Genomic DNA, 18518 nt, shown 5'->3' on the forward strand with positions numbered 1-18518 from the left:
ATAGATAGATAGATAGATAGATAGATAGATAGATAGATAGATAGATAGATAGATAGAGATACTCAACAGTGCTGTACCGTCCAGATGTCCATGTGAATTGGAGAGTTGAGGAAGTCCTCTTCTTTCTCCGGTGTCTGTCTGTCTTTCCATAACTCCTCATTTTCAATTTCTATGATTTTCTCCAATGAGAATCTCAACTCCTCCTAGACTCGGAAAGAAAGAGAGTTGATATGAACATTTAAATATTCTCTAAAAATCACAGACCCAGTGGCACAACAAGCCATGTTACAGAGGCTTGTTTTCTCAAAGTGCAAGATACATTGTTGACTATTCAGTCTGGCTTTGGTTTTTTTTTTTTTTTCTTCATTTCCATCTACAAGAATCAGAATCAGACCGAGAATTTGACTAAAAAAGGATGCAGACCCTTAAAGAGTAGATGATGTCTAAGTGTGTAAATCCAGACAGTGGGAGTTTGAGCATTTTGATAACACAAGCTTAGTCTTCTTTTTTTTTTTTTGGCATGTAACTGTCTATGTATCAAATATTCTTGTGTTAGAACATCTTCACATGTGCATTGCTTCACACTTTTAATGTAAAATGGACTTCCTGGTGATGCAAATACACACCACTCATCACGTATGTAACTGATGGTCACTGCTTACTAGAAGGCACTTTGTTTTCAGTGCCAATCCCTGAACCACCAATTCTCCGTTCATCAGCGCTGCGTGGCTTAAAGGTTTTGAACGCGTGGTATCTTCCATGGAGAAGCCCACCCCAAAGGGCTTTCAGATGTCGTCGGGTCTCACCTGAACTCGGCTGCAGTACTTCTTTTTGAGCTGGTCCAGGAATCCAGGCTCCAGGTCGGGGGCGGGGCTCTCAGACTCCATTTCTGGTCGTAAGGACGGACTACCCATGATCCTCTCGCTGTCGGAAAGGACAAACAACCGCCACACAGTTGAGCATTTTGTTGCATTTCACAGCACGCTGACTTGGTGGCATCCAAAGAATGCCGGAAACCTGTCGTGACAGAGGACTGAAAGGTTCAGCTCACAAACTGCCCAAAAACCCTTCCGACTAAACGGTTTCACTTTTTAAAACAGGGAAATCCTTCAGGAACAGGACTGATAAATAAGTTATTTGACCAAAATATCCATATCCAGAAAGAAGGTTAGTTTAGTTTAGTTCAGATTTTATGACAAAATAAAACATTGAGATAAAACAATAATTAGATTGTAAAAAAAAAAGAAAAAGACGTGAGCCATCTCACCAATTTGTCCAAGTGAGATTTAAAAAGATAAGGGACCCCCCCCCTTTTTCTCCCCAGTTGGATCTGGCCAGTTACTCCCACTCTTCCAAGCCATCCTGGTTGCTGCTCCACCCCCTCTGCCTATCTGGGGAGGGCTGCAGACTACCACATGCCTCCTCCGATACATGTAGAGTCGCCAGCCGCTTCTTTTCACCTGACAGTGAGGAGTTTCACCAGGGGGACGTAGCATGTGGGAGGGGGACGTAGCATGTGGGAGGATCACGCTATTCCCCCCAGTTCCCCCTTCCCCCAAACAGGCGCCCCGACCGACCAGAGGAGGCGCTAGTGCAGCAACCAGGACACATACCCACATCCAGCTTCCCACCCGCAGACACGGCAAATTGTGTCTGTAGGGACGCCCGACAAAGCCGGAGGCAACATGGGGATTCGAACCGGGATCCACGTGTTGGTAGACAACGGAATAGACCTCTATGCTACCCAGATGCCCCCAAGATAACGGACTTCTATACAATATAAACAAACTAACCTTTCACGTCTGTGTTCAATATTTAATGCAGGCGTTGCTTTTGCAAGGATGCAAACCTAGCTTGTTCTGTTCCCCAAACCCACGTTCAATACAACAGTAAATTACAGAAAGATGAATGACCTCTGGACATAGACACTTAAAACTACTTTCAATCTTCAAAATTTTGCGACAGTCCCATCTGAGACCAAGCCCAGCATTTCACCAGCTCAATCTAGGGGGAAAACGAACAATTGGGCCACATGAGGTCTCCAACATACATGTGGGTCCCCATATTGAGGCAATTTTGGTACTTTTGTGTAAATTTGGTGGCAGACTCCTTAAAACATATAAGTAACTCTTTCCCAGTGGCAGCTCATAAAAAAATGGTGGCAACCTGCAATTAAAGCTAAAGTACTAAAGCAGGAAGGGACTCTAATGACATTTACTCATCAAAGGGACCAACCTCTGGTAGCGGTTGATGATGAAGTCCAGCAGAGCGTAAAAATCCCTCAGCTCTGTCACCTGCTGCTGCAGGAGCTTCAGGTGCTGCCCGACGGCACTGTGGTAACATCTCACATAGGTGCCGAAGACATGGAAGCTGGGCGGGTAGGACCACCTGAACTCCTTCTTTACATTCTCGAGGTCCTCCACGATGGCCTTGCCGAGGAGGCCCAGGTGGACCGCAAGCCAGGAGGGGTTCCGCTCCCTCGTGTCCAGGTGGACGTTCTGCAGCTTGGCCTGCACCCCCTCACCGACAGCCTCCCTCCACGCCTCCCTCCAGCTGCCCGGCCCAGCCAAGCCACCAGGATCTAACTCCCTCTTCTCCTCCTCCTGGATGATGCGGGCCACGTGCACCAGGAGCCCCTTGTTTCTAGAGGGAAGGGAGTTGGAGTCGCGCACAATGGTCTTCACCTTGTTCCTCAGATCTGCGTAGAGGAGGCTCAGGTCCTTCTCCTTTTTGGCCAGCTCCATGGACGACACCTCCTCCTTGTACCGCTCCCGCTCCTGCTGGAACTCCTGCCGCAGAGAGAGGAGATTCAGGTGGGCCTCCTCCAGCACCTCCATCTCAATCAGTTTGCTGATCTGCATCACTAGTGGGGAGAGGAGAGCAGCAAGGGGGAGAGATGGTAAATCTACCTGCAGTGTTAAACTAACCAACCTGACTTTGGATGCTTGAGAAAAAAAAAAGTCAGACTGGGTGGGTGAGAGCAGAAATGTCACCGGGGGTTATCAAAGGTGCAACTCTGATGATAAATGTTTGTTTGAATTCACCATAGTCTGAAAAATCTCCCAAACACTCTCAAACATACGTTTTATACTCCACATCCTGCTATATTCATCCTTTGCACCGATCAGCAGTGGTGGAATGTAACTAAGTACATTTACTCAAGTACTGTACTTAAGTACAACTTTGAGGTACTTGTACTTTATTTGAGTATTTCCATTTTCTGCTACTTCATACTTTTACTCCACTACATATCAGAGGGAAATATGGTACTTTTTACTCCACTACATTTGACCGCTTTAGTTACTAGTTACTTTGCAGATTTAGATTATTAATACAAAGTATAAATCAACTAATAATCATACATTTTTATAGGCTGAGCTACCCAGCGGTATGTAAAGTAATGGAAATTAGCTCCACCTTTACCAGCTGCAACATTAATGTGATGAACACATTATTGTATCAATAATTATCGTCCAATAATATGATATGTGATTCTGAAATGGGCCATCCTGCATAATGAGTACTATCACTTTTGCTACTTTAAGTATATTTTGATGCTGATACTTTTGTACTTTTACTTCAGTACGATTTTGAATGCAGGACTTCTACTTATAACAAAGTATTTTCACACTGTGGTATTGCTACTTTTACTTAAGTACAAGTTCTGAATACTTCTTCCACCATTGCCGATCAGACCTAAATCCCTCCATGTCATATTCACACTTTAGGTTTAAGATGAGACACAGCCCAAAACAGCCACACTGAAGAATTTCTGTCACTGTGATGGTTTGCATCCCTGAGCAGACAAAATAAATGAACTGTGTAAACTTGCTGCAGGCATTATGTGGATGAGACTCACCATTCCTTACTTTTTTGCTTCCTTTGCCTACTTGGATGTACCCCCTCCAAAAGGGAAAAGCAAGCAGTGGGCATCCACTCAAAGTAATTGTTTATTTAGCATGTGACTGGGGAAGCGAATGCATACACAGCAGACATAACCATTAAACTACATCTGAGTGCAGATGTGCTGGGGTTTTTTGTTTTTTTGTATAATTCTGTGTTACAACAGAGACAAATTCAAATTCTGTGTATGCAAACCTATTTGCCAAATGGAAAAAAAAAACACTGATTCTGAGTATCTTCAGAGAACCTTACGAAGAAAGTTAGGATGAACATAACTGGTCCTATATTGACTTCATATTTGTTTGCATAGTTCTGGGGGTTCAAATGTATGTAGTAAGACAGGGTGCCGAGAGAGGAGGTGTGGTATTGTATGAGGAAGTCAGGAGTTGCAGAGAAGTATGTAGGAGTGGTGCAGGATATGTATGAGGGCAGTGTGACAGTGGTGAGGTGTGCGGTTGGAACGACAGATGGCGTCAACGTGGAGGTGGGATTACATCAAGGATCGGCTCTGAGCCCTTTCTTGTTTGCAATGGTGATGGACAGGTTGACGGACGAGATCAGGCAGGAGTCTCCGTGGACTATGATGTTTGCGGATGACATTGTGATCTGTAGCAAGAGTAGGGTGCAGGTTGAGGAGAGTCTGGAGAGGTGGAGGTATGCACTGGAGAGAAGAGGAATGAAAGTAAGTAGGAGCAAGATGGAATACATATGCGTGAATGAGAGGGAGGACAATGGAATGGTGAGGATGCAAGGAGTAGAGGTGACGAAGGCATATGAGTTTAAATACTTGGGGTCAACTGTCCAAAGAAACGGGTGATTTGTGACAGAAGGGTACCAGCAAGAGTTAAAGGGAAGGTTTACAAGATGGTCGTGGGACCAGCTAAATCATATGGTTTGGAGACAGTGGCACTGGTGAAAAGACAGGAGGCGGAGCTGGAGGTGGCAGAGTTGAAGATGCTAAGATTTTCATTGGGAGTGATGAAGAAGGACAGGCTTATGAATGAATATATTAGAGGGACAGCTCAAGTTGGACAGTTTGGAAACAAAGCAAGAGAGGCAAGGTGGAGATGGCTTGGAGAGTGTGGAGGAGAGATGCTGGGTATATTGGGAGAAGCATGCTGAATATGGCGCTGTCAGGGAAGAGGAAAAGAGGAAGGCCAAAGAGGAGGTTTATGGATGTGGTGAGGGAGGACATGCAGGTGGCTGGTGTGACACAGGAAGATGCAGAGGACAGGAAGAAATGGAAACAGATGATCCGCTGTGGTGACCCCTAACGGGAGCAGCCGAAAGTAGTAGTAGTAGTTCTGGGGGTTCAAACCTACATGGACGCTCACCCCTTTGACCTCAAGTCCAACACTTTCGCCACTCGGCCATTCTGGTGCAAATGCAGGCATAACTGGAATTTGTTCATTGTGCAGTCAGGGTATAGAGTCAGACGGTTGTACCTGGATGGCTGAGTGGTTAAGGCATTGGTTCCAAAGGACATGTGTCCATACGGGTTCAAACCCCACTCCTGGTAGAACTATGCAGCTTTGAGTGTTTTAACCAATAATACCGCCTCCCTTGTATCAAGGGGAGAGAGTTATAAGCTTTCTACACACAATATGACAAGCATCTGGGCTGGGAGGAGAGAATCAACAGCCTGTTGACCTGTGCTGGCCGGAAAATGTCTCTCATGATCATCCTCTGACCAGGACACCTATTTTAAACCTCTGTATCCACTCTGCTGAAGTTTCCTTGAGCAGCAAAGTGAATCATTAGATCCTGTAGATGACCCTAAACCCTGACCTCTGTGGAAGGTGGACAAGGCAGGATGAAGTCAGTATCCCAACAAAGATCACTAAATGTGCTGTTAATTATTATTATCTTGTAAATTATCTATAGCTTTGGCCTTTTCCAGTGACACAGTCACTCCATGCAAATCTCTGAGCTCTCCTGGAATATTCTTAGATGTGAAACACCTCATGAACCTGCCTACTAACTCACTCACAGACTGACACTTAGTCTCATGTTTAGCTATACGATCATGTGGGTCTGAGTTTTGGTTGTTACCCTTCCAAAAATGTTGAAGATGTTGAAGATTTTGCTTTTTTAAGTAACATCAAAAAACCTTATTGGTAAGAAAATTGGTAAAATATATTTTTTTCTGCACCCTAACAACTATTATCTGTTAGCGTCTCCCTGTTCTATGACTTGGCATTACCCATGCAGTTTTTATTCCAGGTAGGATTTCACAGAAACTACACTGACAGAGCAAGTAAAACGTGCTCTATCACATTCAACCTGCTCAACCTGCTCAAACAAATCGTTTTAAAAGATTTCCTATTGTGTCAACGTGTTTTTCTGGGTTGTTGGTTAGCTAAGAACCTAAAGCATTTCCCCCCCTCTTTTTCTTCCCAATTGTACCGGTCCAATTACCCCACTCTTCCGATCCCGGTCGCTGCTCCACCCCCTCTGCCGATCCGGGGAGGGCTGCAGACTACCACATGCCTCCTCCGATACATGTGGAGTCGCCAGCCACTTCTTTTCAACTGACAGTGAGGAGTTTCTCAAGGGGACGTAGCACGTGGGAGGATCATACTATCCCCCCCCACTCCCCCCCCCCCCGAACAGGCAACCTGACCAACCAGAGGAGGCGCTAGTGCAGCGACCAGGACACATACCTGCATCCGGCTTCCCACCCGCAGACATGGCCAATTGTGTCTATGGGGGAAAAAAAAACATCTATTTTACAATGTCAATGTAAAGTGCCCAATCAGGATATTATGTAAATAATTTGCAACGTTAGCAACCCAATTGAAAGTGTGCAGTCAATACTGGGCCGACATCCAATGTTAACAATGATCCCATATTGTTCTGTTCACCAAGTCACCCGACAGTCACTGTTCGCATGTATGACACCACGTGTCCTCGTTTTTTATTCAAAAAGTATTGTGTGATCACTCTCACCGATCACATTAAATGAGAAATTAAAGAGTTCCTGGCAAATATGTGTTTCAGGTGAACAGCTGTATAACTGGGTGAGAGTAAATCTCACCCAGTTATACAACCGAATACTCCTCAATATACTTGATAAAAATAAACTTGATAAAAATGGAAGAAATTGTGTAAAATTCCTGTCACCTAAAGCAAAGATTCATTCATCTAATAGACAGTGGATATTTTATTAAAATGGCTGGTGCCAGTGGAGTGTGTACAGAGAAACTGAACCCCCGCGTATTTACATGAGAACTAAGATGTCTATCAATGGCTCGGTCTGTTGTCAAAACAGGGAAAGACAGACATGTGAGTTTAACGTACAGACAGGGAAAGAGTCAGGGAGGCGTTCAGGTAAACTTAGGGATGAAAGTTGAGAGAATATCTTGCTATCTTGACATCAAGCTTGCAGCTAGCAAAGAGCAACAGGACGAACATGCTCAAACACAAAGTCACCTCGAGATAAAAATCAAAGGCCGAACATCAAAGAAGGTCGAATCAGTTCATCTGGATACAACGTTTATTGACAGATACGTTTCATCTCTCAACTAAGTGACCTCTAAGATGTCCCTTAGTCGTTTCATTTAACTTAGTTGGTTTCATCGTTTCATTTAACTTAATTAGTTTCATCACTCAACTAAGAGACCTCTAAGATGTCACTTAGTTGTTTCATTTAACTTAGTTAGTGTCATCACTAACTAAGTGACCTCTAAGATGTCACTTAGTTGTTTCATTTAACTTAGTTAGTTTCATCACTAACTAAGTGACCTCTAAGATGTCACTTAGTTGTTTCATTTAACTTAGTTAATTTCATCACTCCACTAAGTGACAGATGTCAGTTAGTGGAGTGATGAAACGTATCTGTCAATAAACATTGTGTCCAGATGAACTGATTCAACCTTCTTTGTTTCTTACCATGATTATTGAGCATGCACAGAGATAAAAACAACTAACAGGCATTGAAAATCTCAGGATATTTCTTTAAAAGTGAGAATGTAAAGCTTAAAGGGTCTAGCATGATAAAAACGAGTGCGACAAACCTCCAGACTGTCTGATAATATCTGGCCATGTGCTATAGTATAGACCCATCTTAACTCAGCAACGCGATCGGCCATTGATGACATTGGACATTTCGAGTACATAATAGCTTTTCCCTTTCACTTTCATTTTTTACGTCCAAATAGATGGATTATATAACTGGGTTAAATTGGACTTGTTAAAACATGCCTGACACTTGTAATCCATGGTAGCATAAGATGGCATTATGAAGCTGTGTCCAGTAATGACCAAAATCTCCAAAATGAAGACAGCGAATAGAAGGATATCGTAACCAATATGCATGATGGCAAAAACTACAAAAACAGGACTAAGGCTAAAAAAAACCCAGGTTAAAAAAAAATTTTTTTTCATTGTATTTCTTTTTATTTGTATTTTCAGTCCTATTGCACTTGATTCTTGTTTTTTCTTTTTTTTTTCCTCAGGTGTAAGCATGTGCTATACGTGTGTATGTACTATGTAAATTATTGTTAAAACAGGTGTAATTGTATACATATCTCCTTTAAGTTGTAAGTTCTTTGTATTGTGTTGAATCAGTTAAAAAAAAATAACACAAACAAAACAAAATTATCCTTTAAGGGAGCAATAATTTACTCTCCCTTCTGATTTGCTGCCATTGTGCCCTTGAGCAAGGGGTGCAACATGGCACCACCATAGAAAACTGCAGTTGCACTGGATGGCTCACAAGTGTCAGCATATGTGCGACTGTGTGAATAGAAGTTAAATTAAAGTTTGATAGCTCATCTACATATGGACGAGGCTTTACCTGACAGCGGTGTAAGGGGTATCTCTGGGAGCACATAGGATTCGTCAATCTCCTCCATCTTTGCGTCTTCCACTTTTTTGTCCTCCGCTATGACTTCGGAGACTGTGAGGAGCACCTCCTGGTTGGCTGGCTTGTCTTTCTTGCTGATGAGCCTCAGGCTGCGTCGGATGGATGCGCCCCTCTTCATGAAGGAGTCACTCAAGGCCATAGAGGGCTCTGTGGAGTAACAGCACAACCGTTTCCATCAACTTGAGTGGAAATAAAGACTAGGAAAGGACGTGATTTGGTCACTTAAACCTTTCTTTTCCTTTTCCTTTTTTTGGACTTGTCCCCCCTTTTTCTCCCAGTTGTACTTGGCCAACTACCCCACTCTTCCGAGCCGTCCCGGTTGCTGCTCCACCCCCTCTGCCAGTCCGGGGAGGGCTGCAGACTACCACGTCTCCTCCGATACATGTGGAGTCACCAGCCGCTTCTTTCACCTGACAGTGAGGAGTTTCACCAGGGGGACGTAGCGCATGGGAGGATCACGCTATTCCCCCCAGCCCCCCCCTCCGAACAGGTGCCCCGACCAACCAGAGGAGGCGCTAGTGCGGCGTCAAGGACACATACCCTCATCCGGCTTCCCACCCGCAGAAACGGCCAATTGTGTCTGTAGGGACGCCCGACCAAGCCGGAGGTAACACAGGGATTCAAACTGGCGATCCCTGTGTTGGTGGGCTATGGAATAGACCACCACAGTTGCCCACGACAACATATTATTACGGTATTATTACAGAGGCTGTAACAAAACCAAAAGGTCAGAGGAGCCAACACGGCAGCCATGTTGCCCTGTTGCTGTGCCTTTGAGCAAGACACTACATTTCCGCCTGGCCTACTCAGTGACCCTATTCACTGTAGAAGAGGTTAATTTCTAAAATGTTAAAGTCAGTACTGAAAAAATTGGCTGCTTAATTCTTTTGTTTCGTGAGATGAATGAGTTACGGTTAACCAGCTCTGCTGTCTGGCACATAGAGACTGAAACCCATGTAGGTTATTCATCCAGAGCACCTTCAAGGCTTCATTACTGACTGTTGTTGTTGTGGTAAGGCGAACGAATGAGTTGCCGGACGTACCTGATAATGTCCTCGAATGCGACAGAGGTTTCTTCACAGGCAGCGCGGAGCCCTCCGCCCCGTTCTCCTCTTTCTTCTGGAAGAATCCGCTGATACTCTTCATGGAAGTAGTCCGCGGGGAGCCGGCGCTCAGACCTAGGTCAGGCAGGAAGAGACACAGTCACCGAGATAACACGGGAAGTTTTCCATACACCACCTACTGTTTGTTTCCTCGTTCCTTAATTATCGCACAATTATTTTCCTTGTTTTCTTAATAGGTTACAATAAGAAAGATCATGCTGCATTCCTTATGTAAACACAGTTTAACTGCTGTGAATGGTGCACGTTGTCTGGCATGCCAACGAAATTCCAGGGAATTATAGTATGTAAATGAGTGTGTGTGTGTGTGTGTGTGTGTGTGTGTGTGTGTGTGTGTGTGTGTGTGTGTGTGTGTTTTTTTTTTTCTTCCAAACAATTTGGCTGTTAGGTGAGAGTGAGCCAGAACTAAATCAATAGTGAAATCAAACACTGGGTTATGATGAAAGGTGAGTTTGGCTCAGCTCCAAGTTAGATAATAATAAAAAAAAAAAAAAATATATATATATATATATATATATATATATATATATATATATATATATATATATATATTATTTGGGTCCAGTTTGGAAAACCCCTGCTTTCTAAACTGTTTTCAAAACACTATATATAGAAAGTTCTGGGGAAAAAAAAGCCAAATCAGGAAATACATAGAAATATGTAAAAGAATTACGTTATCATTTAAAATGTCACTGGTGTCTGAGCAGAAGTCTTGGGCGTACAGGTAGTTTAAACGCCACTCTTTATGGCAACACAACTGTTCATTTACAACCTGAGAACCCATCCATCCATCCATCCATCCATCCATTATCCAAACCGCTTATCCTGCTCTCAGGTCGCGGGGAGGCTGGAGCCTATCCCAGCAGTCATTGGGCAGCAGGCAGGGAGACACCCTGGACAAGCCGCCAGGCCATCACAGGGCTCACACACACACACACACTCACACCTAGGGACAATTTAGTATGGCCGAGTCACCTGACCTACATGTCTTTGGACTGTGGGAGGAAACTGGAGCACCTGGAGGAAACCCACGCAGACACGGGGAGAGGTAGTACTCTAGTAGTCTAAAGCACACCACCACTGGAGCAGTGGAAATGAGTTCTCTGAAGTGATGAATCATGCTCCACTATCTGGCAGCCTGACCAACCAATCTGAGTTTTGTGGATGCCAGGAAAACACTACCCTCCTGAATGTGTAGTTTGGTGGAGGAGAAATAATGGTCTGGTGCTCTATTTCATGGTTTGGGCTCGGCCCCTTACTTCCAGTGAAGGGAAGTCTTAATGGTACAGCGTACAAAGACATTCTAGAGAACCGTGTGTCTCCAACTTTGTGGCAACAGTTTAAGGAATGCCCTTTCCTGTTTCATCATGACAATGCCCCCCGTGTACAAAGCAAGGTCCATAAAGACATGGTTTGCCTTTATAGACATCCATCCATCCATCATCCATCCATCCATCTATCCATCCATCTATCTATCTATCAATCGATCGATCCATCGGTCTGTAGAGAGAACCCTGAGAACCAAAGGCGTTTATTCCAAATGAATCAAACTCACGTACATCTCAGATGGATGGCTGTAACCACATTAAGCAGAGCCACCTGAAATCTCAAAAACTGCTTTGACTGTATTACACACAGGAATAGAGAAGCTGAGTCAATTCCCCGGGCACTGCCTCCCCATTAGTACACAACTGAATGGCTCTTTTATCCCCCCCCCCTCTTTTTCTCCCCAATTGTATCCGGCCAATTACCCCACTCTTCCAAGCCGTCCTGGTGGCTGCTCCACCCCCTCTGCCAATCAATCCGGGGAGGGCTGCAGACTACATGAGGAGTCGCCAGCCGCTTCTTTCCACCTGACAATGAGGAGTTTCACCAGGGGGACGTAGCGCATGGGAAGATCATGCTATTCCCCCAGTTCCCCCTCGAACAGGCACCCTGACCGACCAGAACACAGACTACCCGCAGACACAGCCTATTGTGTCTGTAGGGACACCCAACCAAGCTGGAGGTAACATGGGGATTCGAACTGGCGATTCCCATGTTGGTAGGCAATGGAATAGACTGCCATGTCACCCGGACACCCAATGTGCCATGGGATCTTCAATGACCACAGTGAGTCAGGACCTCAGTTTAAGATCTCATCCGAAGGACGGCTTCTCCTTCGGCATAGTGTCCCTGTCACTGCACTGGGGCACTACTGGGATTTGTTCTCCAGGTCACCATCTCCTTAAAATACATGTTTAATATGCCAAGCATAGGTGAGATATGGTACAGCCATTACATGTTAAAATGTCTTGCTATATTGCTACAGATCATGCTAATTGCTATGGGACGCACATTGCGTCATCCATCCATCCATTAACCAAACCACTTATCCTGCTCTCAGGGTCATGGGGATGCTGGAGCCTATCCCGGCAATCACCGGGCGGCAGGCGGGGAGACACCTTGGACAGGCCGCCAGGCCATCACAGGGCCCAGCATGGGTATATCACATCACAGGACACATCACAGGGTACAGCAGGACAACATGAAATACCAGGCTCTGAAGCCAGGTGTTTGAATCCTGTGTGCAGTTAAACAAGCACAGAACATTATGACCTGACACACCGGGCCGCTGAAGCCCTGTGTTTGAATCCTGTGTAGAGTTAAACAAGGGTGTTGCATTAGAACCTGTAATACTGGGTGCTGAAGCCAGGTGCGAAAAGGATGTAGGACTGAAAATGAAACCTACCTATACACTAACAAAAGGGGCGAGAATAATATGGGGACATCAGAAGTTCTACACTATTCCTTCTAGACACTAACGGGAAGGGGATGAGGAGGCAACTTGCTAAAGCTGAAATCAATGATTTCCCCGATCTGTCCCTCCCTCTGGCACTGAGGACTACAAACAAGGTGGTGTGCCAGCAGCTCAGCAGACACACAGTGGGAGCCTGGTGGTGGCCAGTGGGTGTGAATACACACTTTTGGTTTGCGTTTTTCATTTTGATAAAGCTGAAATCTGTGATTTTTCTTCATTTATAAGTGGTTATTTTATCCATCTGGACCACGGAGTCAGGTTACATGATATTAACTGTTATCTTCACCATGGTTGGAGACGCTCTCCATTCTCTGCATAACATTGCAGTCCTGCAATATTTTTTTAGTCAGAAGAGTCAGGTAAGCCGGTGGATACTGCTATGTAAACACAGCCATTTTCCCTACGACCTTGGTGGGCTATTACCTACCCTGACTGAACAACACGTTTCAAGTGCAAATCTTTGACAGTACTCACTGGGTGATGGAGGTGCTTGAAGCCGTGTCGGCCCTGGGTCATCGCTGTGGGACCCCATGTCACATTTGGGGCTGACCTTTGACCTTTTGCTGTTAGACGACAGGGGGCTCTTCTCTCCGACCCGCCTGATGCTCTCGCGGAACGTCTTCTTCAGCATCCCGATCGTCTCTTTCACGTCGGATTGCATCTTAGCACCGCTCCCCGCCGGCGATTTGACCCGGGGGCCGTCAGGACAATGGACGCTGTTCATACCATCGCCGTCGCCGGATTCCTCCATTCCCGCCATCTCATGTCATTAAATTATGAGAGGGGAAATAGCGTTGAGTGAAGGGTGAAGACTTCCGAGGGAAAGTGGCCGCCCACACCGTGTGCAGTCAGGAGGAACCTGTAGGGGGACTGTCAGGTGAAAGGAGCAAAGAAGCTTTCTTATTGTGGTCAGCAGGAACAGGCAGGCATGTTTGTTTACTGACAACATGCCTTAACTACACAGCCATGTGTATGATACGAACGTAGCTTCTACTCTTTACTGGAATTCAAACGAAGCTGCTTTTATGTTTTGTGCCATTTTTGAGGACCTTTATTAACATGTTATGAAAGAATAAAACTAGAAAAGTTGGTAGCCTGTCTTGACCTATTTTAACACAGAGGCCAGATCAGGCTGAACAAGTCTTGCAAGCACGTTAGAAGCTACGGTTGTTTGTTTGTTTTTTGTTTTAGGATGGAAATATTTTACTAATGCTGGGCTTCGGTTAAACATAACCCACATCTAGAACATATACACATACTATAGGCCTGTGTTATTCATGACAAGTTACGCTTCAAGTGCCATTGAAAGTAGGCTGCAATGATCATTTACAGCTGACTTAAGGTTTGAATGTTATTGACTGTCCATAGGTGATTTCAATCTATCTTAGTTTTCTCTAAGGTTGCAGAGCAGGAGCCTCATTTGGGCCTATGTGGGTGTTATAAACTCAAATCTCGCGATTAGAACCGAATCCACACCAACCTTGTAGCAAAAAAAGAAATGTATCTTGACGTCAAAATCACAACGTTGGCTCACACTGATTTTTTTTTCTAATTCAGTTTATGTTGCGTCAAAGGCTTTGGTTTCATTATTAGGGTCATTATAGGCACTGTTTCCACTGTTTCTTAAGATAGCTACTCGCACCACTTAGAGCTGGCGGGGAAGGTTGAGGCAAAGTCACACCTGCTAGACGACTCTGATGGACAAATGAAGTAGCGAGACAACAGTCGGTGTATTTTCCTCCACGGCGAACGAACTCGTCACCTTTCACCTTGTCGCTAAAACGCCGCCTTATCCTGTGCGGCCCAGCACGTACCACCATAACTCAAAATAGCACATATTCACACGCCGCGTCAACTTACCTGAAGGCTGGACGAGGATACTCGCACTCCTCTCAAAACAAAAGACCCCCTTTTCTCCAGATGCCCACTACCTCTTTTCACTTTCTTCACCTTTGTTAACAGGTAGCGCCAATCACTCCGCCCCACCGATAGCGTCGTTGCGCATGCGCAGATCGGGACCAGAGGCGGTCGTCGCGGTCACAGCGTTCGGTGAAGTCGTCAAAACTCCGGTTTGGAGATAAAGCGCAGATCTGCCGGCGCTGATTTCTTCAGCCGAGTGCCAGTTGCATTTCGGGGGAAGGGGGAGGGGGAGGGGGAAGGGGAGGGGGGGTAGGGGGTTCGCGCAAGGAGAAATTTGGGTCAAATGCCAGCGTGTGAATTAAAAAATGTGCTGTAAAAACTGAACCGGTGTCACGCGAGCAAGGCCCGATAGCAAAGATCACATCTCTACAGCGTCATTTATCAGTGGTTGACAAAAATAGAAAAGTTAATCATTACACAGACTAAGCAAGGTGAAGACAATACTTAGTCCATAGCAAGTCTATAGCCGGCGAGGAAGGAGACATCTCATTAACATCTGTGTAAATGACGAGATTAGTGGATAGGCGACAGGCGCAACTTTGCGCCGCCGAGTGAGGTTGCTGTGCCGAGCCTATGTGATTCAGCTTGTGCTCGGTGGATGTTGCTCTACATATATTCCACTAGAGGGCGGTATACACATATCATCCACGACTGGGACGCAGGTAGTGGCCTACAAATTGACTACCTTTCCCCCCCTAAGGTCACGCTAACGTGCTTTAAATAGTTCACATAACGTGATACTATTCTGTATCATTTCAGTACATGTATTTATTTACTCGTCTATTTTCTTCCGATGACTCCTTATTGATGACGTGAATACGTGAGCGCAACCATTGTATTATTTGTAGTATTATGAGTTCTGCGGAAAAAGAGACGAGCTCTGTTAACCTGCATGTTAACATGCAGGTTAACGTGTGACTGTAATGCTGTTGCAGAATGGAATAAAGATGGCAGAAAAGCTACCTTTCAGCATGTGTGAGTGGTTGAGTAGGTGGATGCAGTGCTGCGGAGGTGGGTATACTACTGTGTCCCCGGTATAAGGGTATATTTAAAGTAATTCAGCTAATGGGTGAAAAGAAGAACGGCTGGCTGACCAAAAGAATCCAGTTTGGCTTCAGCGGCGAGTTTCAGCGTCGCACGAGCTTTAAACTATGTAAGGGGACTTTTACCCGCCAGGCCATGAAGACGTCTGCTTGTGTTTTCAGGTGTTGTGTGTGCTTTTGTGTGTGTTGCTGTGTATGGTGCTTGTCCAGAGTTGCTTCATCCGGGTTTTTCTGATAGCCTGTCTCACAGCTGATATACCTCAAGAGTGGGGGGGGGGGGTAACTGTTCTATATCGGTCAAATACTGTAGGCAAATACTTTTTTCTTTTCTTTTTTAGAATTTGTCAAAATATGGGGTGTTTACCAAAATAGACAATAACACAGCGATTGAAAGACAAGAGACCGTTTAAGAGACAACTTGACACGTTTTACTGTGACTGGCTGTCACATTGATTTGGCTTCCTGCAGTCTGACCTGACTGCTGAGGACACACGCAGATCGACCCTGATGATGGCGTCATTACCAGCTGTGTGTGTGTGTGTGTGTGTGTGTGTGTGTGTGTGTGTGTGTGTGGCCGTGCAAGCCAAGATATTTTTGTGTTTGTCTGTATGTATATGTATGCATATCCATATTTTTCTAGATCTGCATGTTCATACATGGTAGTGCGCGCGCGCGCGCGCGCGCGCGCGTGTGTGTGTGTGAAGCAAATGCAGAGCAAGAGGATTACAGAACTGCTGATAGGAAACAGCCATTGAGTTGGTATCTGGTGTCAGCGACGGCATAACACAACTCATGACTTCCTATCTAATTCTCTGCCAGTGTTCAAACCAGCGTGCTTGGTGGAAACTATGTGGATGAGCCCCGTGTGCTGTTTGGATAGAGGCAGTGGGCGACAGAAACACTGAGTTGGACTGGTCTTAGTGGTGCCGGGGCAGAAATATGTCAACAACTTCTCAGGCCCAGTGATAGTGAATCATTCGACAAATTGACACACACGTTGCATAGACAGCATGGTCAGGGATATCTTTAGCTTGGGAGGCAATTACTAACGCAGTCACATGTCCACCTTGTAAGCACACACAGAGATGCGTGCAACACATACACACTCATGGACTTATTTATGTAGAGTCTTTTATAGTCATTTATTGTTGGCTTTTTTGGATCCTGGCATTCAGAGCCCTTTGATAAAAGGCAACATACTGGCCGACTACATGAAAAACAGAGCACACACGGGCGTCCCTACAGACACAATTGGCCGTGGCTGCGGGTGGGAAGCCGGATGTGGGTATGTGTCCTGGTCGCTGCACTAGCGCCTCCTCTGGTCAGTCGGGGCGCCTGTTCGGGGGCTAGGGGGAATAACGCAACCCGGTATCACGCCAAAGCGTGTAATACACCCGCCGGTCCAACGTGTCAGCGTCACGGTTTGCCTCGCTCTGACAAGTACACGCGTGTATGGAGGTGCAGTGCCAGCAGGGGGCGATGGTCAACTCAATGCCAGTGTAACGTTTTGGAATAATAACGCAAATACCACGAAGCTGCGTTTTGGAATCTTTAGTGAAACATTTGCGTAACGACAACGGTACATCTGCTAGTGTATCTGCTAGCCATGGCACACTAACACACCTCTCTCACTCCGCCACTCAACGTGAACCAAGAACGTCTCACACATACGACACTTTAACCTAGAGCGCCCCCTTGTGACCAGAATAAACATGAAAACTAACACCAGAAACATTGCTAAAACATGTTACAAAGCATGGACATTACAGCCAGCAACTCTTCACGGAGGAAAAGAAGCATACAGCATTTTCCAAAAGGTTGACGCTAGATCCAACGGGGTGTAGGCACGGAAGTAGACGTGATTGGCTGTTGCGTCGGCCAATAGACAGCGCGGAACCTCGAAGCGCACTGAAACATTTCGCTAGCTAGCTTACAACTGACATTAACGTTGCCAGGTCGTACTGTAACGATAGCTAACGTTAACGCTTGCTAACAATGGACATTCAAAAAGAGTTTAAACCCTAACCCTAACCAAAAACCAATCTCGTCTACTTCCGTGACTACACCCCGTTGGAGCTAGCATCAACCTTTCCAAAACCCCTCCCCTAACCCTAACCCTAACTCTAGCAAACCGTGACACTGACACGTTGGACCGGCGGGTGTATTGCACGCTTTGGCGTGATACCGGGTTGAACAGCGTGATCCTCCCACGCGCTACGCCCCCCTGGCGAAACTCGTCACTGTCAGGTGAAAAGAAGCGGCCGGCGACTCCGCATGTATCGGAGGAGGCAGGTGGTAGCCCGCCGCCCTCACCGGGTCTGAACAGATAGCTTTGATAAGGCTCTTGTTTACATGTTTTGCATGCCTAGCAGAGCGCATTCCTAACAAGATGGCGCCCCCGCCCCAACATGCAACGCGGGTACCCTCCACGGTGAAAGTTGACGCTAAAGGGGTAACTAGAGCGTTGCAAAGGGACGAAGAGGGGTCCTGACCAAGCGCTCACATGTGAGGAGCTGGGAGTGAGACTGCGTTGCCAGGTCGGCAGAGGGGGTGGAGCAGCGACCGGGACAGCTCGGAAAATAGGGTAATTGGCCAAGTATAATTGGGGAGAAAAGGGGTGGTGGTGGGGGCCAACACACTAACCATCCATTCATCCATTATCCGAACCGCTTATGCTGCTGTCGGGGTCACAACACACTAACATTTTTCGTTATTCAAAGTTTCTTTCATTTCTATTGTGTTATGTAGTTAGAGGAACTAGATAAATGAGCCATGGCTCCTCATAACTGCAGGACTGGTTTTACCAGGACTGGTTTTACCAGTAATCCAGCAACGTCCCACCAGTCCACTATCTGCTTTGGGGA

At 45.7% G+C, this 18518-nt stretch overlaps 1 protein-coding gene across 2 annotated transcripts in view; it reads right to left on the minus strand.

Annotated features, from left to right (window-relative positions):
• exoc3l4 (exocyst complex component 3-like 4) overlaps nucleotides 1-14688 on the minus strand; it is a 46597-nt gene extending 31909 nt beyond the window's left edge. For both annotated transcript variants that reach the window (XM_056296094.1, XM_056296095.1), the window contains exons 1-7: nucleotides 14552-14688; nucleotides 13166-13561; nucleotides 9814-9948; nucleotides 8702-8917; nucleotides 2236-2863; nucleotides 807-924; nucleotides 78-203 (exon numbers count right to left, since the gene is read on the minus strand). In XM_056296094.1, coding sequence (XP_056152069.1) covers nucleotides 78-203; nucleotides 807-924; nucleotides 2236-2863; nucleotides 8702-8917; nucleotides 9814-9948; nucleotides 13166-13451 — 1509 coding nt within the window. In that variant the 5' untranslated portion in view covers nucleotides 13452-13561; nucleotides 14552-14688. The remainder of the gene's footprint in view (nucleotides 1-77; nucleotides 204-806; nucleotides 925-2235; nucleotides 2864-8701; nucleotides 8918-9813; nucleotides 9949-13165; nucleotides 13562-14551) is intronic.
• Nucleotides 14689-18518: the final 3830 nt, after the last annotated feature.

This window comes from Lampris incognitus, chromosome 16, assembly GCF_029633865.1.
Source record: "Lampris incognitus isolate fLamInc1 chromosome 16, fLamInc1.hap2, whole genome shotgun sequence".
Taxonomy (NCBI): domain Eukaryota; kingdom Metazoa; phylum Chordata; class Actinopteri; order Lampriformes; family Lampridae; genus Lampris; species Lampris incognitus.